Source organism: Enhydra lutris, unplaced genomic scaffold (genome assembly GCF_002288905.1).
Source record: "Enhydra lutris kenyoni isolate GAN:26980312 unplaced genomic scaffold, ASM228890v2 scaffoldscaffold13, whole genome shotgun sequence".
Classification (NCBI taxonomy): Eukaryota; Metazoa; Chordata; class Mammalia; order Carnivora; family Mustelidae; genus Enhydra; species Enhydra lutris.
In genome coordinates this window covers 52,423,670-52,432,540 of record NW_019154097.1, presented here as the reverse complement: position 1 = coordinate 52,432,540, position 8,871 = coordinate 52,423,670, and the positions used below count along the sequence as shown (strand labels likewise).

At 49.5% G+C, this 8,871-nt stretch overlaps 1 protein-coding gene across 1 annotated transcript in view; it reads right to left on the bottom strand.

Annotated features, from left to right (window-relative positions):
* LOC111145509 (monocyte to macrophage differentiation associated 2) overlaps positions 1 to 8,871 on the bottom strand; it is a 33,858-nt gene that overhangs the window by 10,291 nt on the left and 14,696 nt on the right. Inside the window, exons 2-3 of the mRNA XM_022500401.1 lie at positions 1,762 to 1,784; positions 1,277 to 1,473 (exon numbers count right to left, since the gene is read on the bottom strand). Coding sequence (XP_022356109.1) covers positions 1,277 to 1,473; positions 1,762 to 1,784 — 220 coding nt within the window. The remainder of the gene's footprint in view (positions 1 to 1,276; positions 1,474 to 1,761; positions 1,785 to 8,871) is intronic.

Sequence of the window (8,871 nt, the reverse complement as noted above, 5' to 3'; positions counted from 1 at the left end):
AATGTGGGACTCGATCCCAGGACCCTGAGATCATGACCTGAGCCGAAGGCAGCGGCTCAATCCACTGAGCCACCCAGGTGCCCCAAGTTTTTTATTTTATTTCATTTTCATTGATTTTAGTCTCAATTTCAGCCACTCCACGGAGCCCGTGGCTACCATATTGGGCAGCACAGCTCTAGAGAAGGTCGTGGAAAACACGAAGGCTCCCCGCCTCAAGGAGCATCACCGGTCATCAACCTTGCGGTCCCTGGGCATGCCACGCCGCCCCACACCTGTGTGGTTGCCCATGTAGTTAGCACCTTCTGGAGAAAATAGCCCTCCCCACCAGGCCCACCTGGAGAACCTTTCTCTCTTCACACCTTGGTTAACCCATCATTTCCCTGGAGAAGTCTAGAACTCTCCAAAGCACTTTCAGGGACCCCCCCCCCCCGAAAGTGTGCCCAGTTCTGCCTGTCAGGAGCACCTTTTCAGGAGAAACGGTCTATGGCAGCCCCAGCAAACAGAACTGTAACGTGAGTCGCCCAGGTCATCTTGGATGTTCTGGGACCCATGTTTTTAAAGGGAGAAACAAACAGGTGAAATGAACGTGAATACTATATTGTGTTCAGCCCAGTATATCCAAAATACTGTGTACTATACACAAACATATTAAGGAGATATTTTACATCCTGTTTTCCCTGCCATGTCTTCCCAAGTGGGCATGGAGGTCACGCTCCCAGCACACCTCCAAGGGACGAGCTGCATTTCAAGGACACGATAGCCACTCGGGGCCAGCAGCTACCAAACCGTACAACGTGGGTCTAGAGTTTTCATTATTTCCAAAGGGGTCCACTGCCCAGAGAAAAATTTCTTAGACAAGACAAGTACTCCAGGCAGAGGGAACAGCATATGCCAAGGCCTGGAAGTGTACCTTCTACCCAGGAAACAGCACCTTCAGGCGCTGGAACCTGGGAGAAGGGTGTGGCACGGGGGAAGCCGGCCGACTTAGGAGCTAACACTTGCTGCAAGCTTCCTACAGGGTCCAGATGCTGTGCAGGAACCAGGGAGCCGGGAAGGTTCGCAGAGCAAAAGAGAGGCATGCTCAGTACCACAGTCCAATGTACCCAAATGGCCTTCCCTCCAGATCCCACTCACTCTTCCAAGGGCCACAGAGGACTTGCCATCAGTTGGGACGTTGCTGTGGAAGAGATGTTGACTCTCTCCAAGGGTGAAGAGCCTGCTCCCCTCCCACCTGAAAGTGTCCCCCACTCTCAGCACCCCCCAAAAGCCAACTCACAGCGTGGGTGGCACAGTTGGCCGCATGCTCGTACTCGGTGGGCTGGTACCTCTTGTGGGCGGGGACTCGGTGGTTCATGAACCTGGAAAGAGAGGCATCATTCCCAGAAGCTGGGCCAGGAAGCTGGGAGCGGCTGTGGTCCCAGGATTCCCAGGAGACCTTAAGTTGGGGTCCCTCCTGGTGGGAAAAGAGGATCCCTCCCCCTCCCCACTCCTCCCCATTCCCCTCCTCCCTTCCTCCTCCCCCTTCTCCTCCCATCCCCCTCCTCCGGAGCCCCCCTCCCATCTTCTCCCCACCTCCCTCTCCTCCCTCTTTCTATTACACTTTTTTTGAACTGGCCAGTATTTAGTGCCTGATCCCCAATGTGGTATTCGCTACAAAACTTTGCTAAATACAAAATTCTCTTCACTTCCTGTTTCTCCTTTCCCTCCGTCTCACCGACATAGAGCAGGGCTCCCTATGGGTACAGCCTGACCAGGTCTCACTTGTGCCCCCACCCGCATAACCACTACAAAAGAGGAGCTGGAGCTCATGGCCCGCCCCCCCCCCCAGAAAGGGCCCTTAAGGCCCCTCCCAGTGACTCTTCCCTCAAGGGAAACCACTTGTGACACTGTCATCATTGATTAGTTTGGCCCGTTCTTGAACTTCCCATCAATGGGATCACACAGCACAAATCCTTCTTTGTAGGGCTTCTTGGGTCCCACGTGACTTTGGCGAGATTCATTCATATTGTTGGATGCAGAGATCAGCTGTTTTCATCGCCATAGAGAATTCCAGACACTATTTATGTTATCTGCTCTCCCGGAGGTGGACGGTCCAATCTGGGGCCACCACGGAGAACCCCGTCCGTAAGCATCTGCACACACTCCTTTCATGACCATTGTACTCATTGCTGCCGGACGTAGGTCCACACGTGGAACCGCCAGAAGGCTTTATCTGGAGCAGTAGGCATTCCTGGGGCCCCCTCCAGTCTCTCCTTTGACCACACGGGAGCTCGGAGGGAGACACCACCCCACCCATTTTGCAGAGGGGAGGCTAGAGTGCAGAGTGTAGGAATGTCGCCCCCCCAAGGTGGGACACACTTAGTGCTGGGTCAGGCTGGCGTGACTTGGTGCGTGGTTAGGGATGGTGCAAGTCAGGCTGGGAAGGTCGCCCGGCAGGGTGGGGAAGGGGTGTCGGAGAGCTGGGGGGTGAGGTCTGCAAGCACCTGGTTCCCTCCCTGGACCACACAGGCTCAGGATCAGGGAAAAGAGCCGTTCACCTGTTTCCCCTTGGACTCTGCTGACCGTCACCCCGGCCAATGGAGTTAAATTCCACTGCGACATCAAATACTTCCCCCCAGGATCCCAGTAATTACTCTGAAGACCCACAGACATAAGGGACGGACATGTGGCTCAGAACACAGGGCTCAGCGCGGTAGAGTTCACAGAGCATTTACAGAGCACCTTCTTTCCGCTGAGTCCCTGCCCAGTGCAGGTCTCCGAGCATATCCTGAGCTTTTGGGTGCTGGCACCACATCATGACAGATCGCAGAGCATTTATGGAGCACCTTCTGTGTGTTGGATCTGTGCCAATGAAGTTCACAACGCATTTATGGAGCACCTCCTGTATGCCGTATCCGTGTTAAACATACTTCACGGAGGATTTTTCAATAACTCTACGCCGGATCAGTGCCACACAGTTCATAGAGCATTTGTCAAGCACCTTCTGTATGCTGGTTTTACACTGAAATCTAGGGACAGTAGGTTGGGGTGACCCGGCCTTGCCCTCAAGAAGCTCACAATCCAGAAGGCACCAGATCCAAGCAGAAATCCCAATACCATGTGATTCGTGCTCCCCGTCCTTTCAGGAAATGCTCAGGAGCTCCTACTACATGCTAGCTGGAGTTGAGAGGGACACGGCAGAGTGTGAAGGCCTCCAAGAGGGCACAGGATCCCCAAGGCACAGGCACACCCGCACAGTACCCAGCTCCACAGCGGGCCCTGGCCGACAGATATCGAGGGATAAGTGAGTTTACCAGACAAAAAGACAGGTAGGAGAAGGAAGGGTGCTGGCCCACGGAGTAGACAGGAGTGTGCAGAGCAGGGTGGCAAGCAGCCCAGTGTGTATGGGGCAGTGTTATGGGCTGAATGGTGTCTTCCCAAAATTCCTATGTGGGTGGAGGTCCTAACCCCCAAGGACCTCAGAAAGTGACCTCATCTGGAAACACAGCTGGTGCAGGTGTCCTCAGTTAAGATAAGGTCTCACCAGAGGAGGGTGAGCCCCCAATCTGCTATGACTAGGGTGTTTATGGGGAAAGAACCACAGAGCTGAAGCCCACGAGACAATGGAGACACTGATCACAGTGATGTGACCACAGAGGGCTGCTGAAACTGCCAGAGGCTGGGAGACCGGCACAGAAGCCTCTCCTTCAGGGTCTCTGGAAGGAGTCAGTCCGGTCGACACCTTGGTGTTGCACTTCCGGCCTCCAGAGCTGGGAGACCAAATTTGTGTTCAGTCACCAAGTGTATGGCCATTTGTACTATAGCCCTAGAGACACTAACACAGGTAGGCGCAGTGTTCATTTTGATAGATCCCACCCAAAAGCCCCCAAGAGGGCTGTGCCAACGAGGCGAGGGTGGGCAGAGGCCAACTGTGCAGGGACACGGCCGACGTCTTTCTGCAAGGTGGGAAACCGAGTCTGGGGCTGAGGGAGCACTTGTCCACCTGCCACCAGGCACAGCACGGCCACTCTCTCCTCTGCTCCCTTAACAAACACCAGTAAGCTACCCACGGTGCCAGCCACACGGGTTCAAGGGAGACATCGCGTTGCTGTGGTGACCCATGATGGGTAGCTCTTTATTTGTTTCTGGGTTCCACAAAACCCTCCTTGTCTCTGCCCCATGCTCCAGCCACTGAACAGGAGAAAGGCGGGCTGAGAAAAAGGCTGGGAGACAAGGGCCCAGGGCCCCAGGGCAAATGCCCAAGAAAGAGAGTTCCCACAACCCTCCAGAACCAAGAACTTTTTCTTTACCTCCTTGTGGCCTACTTTCTTCCTTCAGAGCCTCTAGGCAGACATTTCTTAAGAAAACAATGAATTGTTTTATTTAGGTTGTCACTTTTCCTTTGCATTTACATACAGTATAATTTCTTGCCCTTTTTTGCTACCCAGTTTTATGAGCTCAGGCAAATGGAGACTGACGTCACAACCACCACAATCAAGATTAATAAGAGATCCTTCATTCTCCCCAAACACCCACACACACAGGGTCCCCGATTACCCCTCCCCAAGCGCAGAACCACCACCCTGTTCTCTGCCCCTATAGCTTTGTCTTTCCCTATGTAAATGCCATCGCAGGGTTGGCCTGCAGCGGTTTTGTTTTTGGGGTTTTTTTTTTAATGTCTAAAAAGAATTTATTTTATAAAGTCAAAGTGCTTTCAGGTGGGAAGAAATGGCTCTGAATGCCAAGCAGGGATTTACTTAGTTCTATTTAAAATACATCTAAGGGGGCACCTGGGTGGCTCAGTCAGTTAAGCATCTGCCTTCGGTTAGGTCATGATCTGGGGGTCCTGGGGTCGAGCCCTGCATCGGGCTCCCTGCTCAGCAGGAAACCTGCTTCTCCCTCTCCAGTTCCACTCTGCTTGTGTTCCCTCTCTTGCTGCCTCTCTCTGTCAAATGAATAAATAAAATCTTTTAAAAAAATAAAATAAAATGCATCTAAGATAAACTTGTTTTATACAAGGAGAAAATGGGCCTTCCTAAATCACACATTACTGTTCTTGGTGATTATTCTCAGCCCTTCCATCCTCTCTCTCTCTCTTTTTTTTTTCCTGCATAGCCTTTTGAGTTTGGCTTTTTTCACTGGGCATCATGCATGTGAGGTCCACCCGTGTTGTCACTGTGTTCTGATGGCTCCTTCCTTTTTACTGTTGAGCCCTATTCTGTTGTCTGGCCGTACAATAGCTTGTTTATCCATTTCCCAGTAGAGAGATAAGGGACTCATTTTTAACAGATGAAGCATATAGATAAAATTTAGAATGTTCTAGAACAGAGATGACAGGAAAGGAGCAGCCTTCCAGATTTTGGGAAGTTCCTCTCCAAAGAGTTGATATTTCCAGGAGGCTGTTACTAGTTAAACTAAAGGTGGGAAGTGGGCCTTTCTGCCTCCTGTCTGAAGAACAGAATCACCATTCTGTGGCCAACCCTCCTACTTAGATAACCACGGGACCATGGCATTTGTGAGAGAAGGGGAGGGCAACTCCACATGGAGAGCTCCCCATATAGAGTCAGGATCCAGAGTCCATGCCAGCAGGGAGGCAAGGACAGAGGCTGAATTCCATTCTGAACAGATGAAGTCAGGGCTTTGGAGCTGGGCATAGCTGCATGGAAAATCTCTGCAGAGTTACTTAGGTGCTTGGAGACCTGGGGGAAATTACTTCCCTTCTCTGGACTGCAGCTTCCTTATATATAAAAAGAGACACTACTACCAACCCTACAGGTACCATGAGGTGATATGGCTCAAAAGTGGGGCACCTGGATGGTTCAGTCGGTTAAGCAACTGACTCTTGATTTTGGCTCAGGTCATGATCTCATGGGTCATGGAATTGAGCCCAATGGCAGGCTTTGAGCTCAGTGGGGAGTCTGCTTCTCCCTCTCCCTCTACCCCTCCCCCTGTTCATGTTCTCTCTCTAAAATAACTAAGTCTTCTTTAAAAAAATGGCTCAAGAGGCCACAAGAATAGACATACTTTCCACCTCTTCCTGGGGAGCCCAAAGAGCCCAGGCACCATTTTTCTTACTGATGGTTGACCCATCCATGTACCTCCCATTAAAGGCCACCACATCCTGGCAAAGTAGATATTATTATTCCAATTTGAAGGTGAGGCCATACAAGGTTAGGCCAGTGGTTCTCAACCTCGGCTGCACAAGGATGGGTAGGTCAAAAAAACTGTGATCCATCCATATGATAGGATAGTACTCAGTGGTAAAAGGGAAGGACATTCTGATATCTGCTACACATACAAACCTCAAGCATGGGATGCTGTCCTATGAGTGGAAGAAGCCAAACATAAAAGGTCTCATATTATATGGTTCTATTTATATGAAATATCCCGAATAGGCCAATCAGTAATGACAGAGAGATTAGTGGTTGCCCCAGGCTGGAAGGAGCAACCACTTAATGGGTACAGGGTCTCCTTTTAGGGGGATTTGCCATTCACTTTAAAATGGCAAATTTGGGGGGGCACATGGGTGGCTCAATCAGTTAGGCATCTGATTCTTGATCTCAGCTCAGATCCTGATCTCGGGGTTGTGAGTTCAAATCTTGTGTTGGGTTCTACACTGGGCGTGCAGCCCATTTTAAAATGAAATAAAATGGGAAATTTCATATGTCAATTTCACCTTAGTTTTTTTTAATGCTAAGAAAAAAAATCACCTAGGAAGCTTTTAAACATGCCAATGCCCCCAGCTACATCCCAGATCAAATAATCTGGAATCTCTAGAGCTCCACGGCTGGGACCCAGGCATCGGTATTAAAGCTGGGACATCAATGGGCTGCTGAGACAGAGAAACACTGAGTAAGGTACATGAAAAGCCCAAGCTGGACAAATCCCAGTAAAGGAGTTAACCTGAATGTCTAACAGTAGATCAGTGGTAAAGGCATCCAAAGATGCCTGGGAAGAAAAGAGGAGAGGTGGATGGTATTGGGGTTTCTGGTCACAGAGGACTTTGGCTGCCCCTTATTTCTTTGAACTTGTAGGACTGGGTGGGAGATCAAAGGAGATTTTCCATTGCCCTATACTGTTTGAATTTTTATGGGATTATATTCAAGGTCTTTGTGTGTAACTAGAAGTCAGTTTTTTTAACTGTGTAATGACATAGGAAATGTTTGCCATATATCTATCATCAGGTGGGAAAGTGACTATATAACTTATAATGATTATAATAAGGTCAAAATATGTATACAGATGGAATAAGTCCCGTTAATACACAAAAATGAAATACATATTTGTGGTGAGGCCATAGGATTCACTTTTTTTTTTTAAGATTTTTTATTTATTTATTTGACAGAGAGAGATCACAAGTAGGCAGAGAGGCAGGCAGAGGGAGAGGAAGGGAAGCAGGCTCCCTGCTGAGCAGAGAGCCCGATGCGGGACTCGATCCCAGGACCCTGAGATCACGACCTGAGCCGAAGGCAGCGGCTTAACCCACTGAACCACCCAGGCGCCCCCATAGGATTCACTCTTGATGGCATTTTTCTTCTTAAGAATTCATTTAAGGGGGGCACCTGGGTGGCTCAGTGGGTTAAAGCCTCTGCCATCGGTTCAGGTCATGATTCCAGAGTCCTGGGATTGAGCCCCGCATCAGGCTCTCTGCTCAGTGGGAGCCTGCTTCCCCTTCTCTCTCTGCCTGTCTCTCTGCCTACTTGTGATCTCTGTCTGTCAAATAAATAGAAAAAAACTTAAAAAAAAAAAAAAGAATTCATTTAAGGGTTTGGAGGGAAGAATGCCTATCAGATTACAGTGTTGTATCATGGGCTGGGAGAGATAATGGTTATGGGGGAGAATGCCCTTCCTTAGGAGACACATGTTGACGTGTTGGAGGATAAGTGTCCAGATGCCTGGAATTTATCCTCGAAAGGTTCAGAGAGAAGAGGAAGTGATAAAGCCAACACTGCAAAAGGTTAATATCCAGTGACTCTAAGTGAATGGCGTTCATGAACTTTTCTTGCAACTTTTTGATACACATTCAAAATCTTTCCAAATCAAAAGTTGGGGAAACTTCTCTTAGGGTCACTATGCCAATGCTTTTATGATGTAAAGATTGCAACAACAGAAGACCAGTCCTCTGCTGGGAGGTGATGTCACAGACACGATGGGATGGTCACACGGAAGACAGCAATGGGAACTTCTTGAGCCCAAAGGGCAGCAGGAAAGGAGTGGGAAGGTGAAGGAGTGCTCAGAGGCTGGAGGTGGGGTTGCCTACCAGGCTGGATTGGGAGCTGGGCCTGTGGCAGGGGTCAGGAGGCAATCCCAGTCCCCAGATCCCAGCGTTCCAGCATCTCTATGCTCCAGAACCATTCCTGACTCATTCCCCAGGAAACGGACCCTGCGCTCAGTGCACAGCTGCCCAGAATAAAGGAAGTCCTGGAGGACAACATCTGGAGTTAAGCTGTCTACCCATGTCCCCCTACTCTTGTAGGGTTGACAGAGGTTTCTCAGCGGCTGCAAAATGTTGCCTTATCCCCATAACTCCCTAAAGACATTATCGATGCACCTCGGTATTACAGATCTCAAATTTGAACATTTTTAACTGATCATGAAAAGGAGAAGATAACGTGACTTTATTAAATGTTTTCATTGGCTCTCCCACTGTCCACAAGACAACAACCATACTTCCCAATACATTTCCAGTTACCAACTTCGGAACTAGCTGGATGGGAAGGTGGGTAAGTAGACTGGAGAGACAGGCAAGCGGCTTGATAGGCAAGTAACTAGATAAGTAGATATTTGTCTGGAAGGTTGGGTGGATGGATCCACAAATGGGAAGATGGGGAATGAATGGTAGATGGATGGATGGATGGATGGATGGATGGATGGATGGATGGATGGATGGAT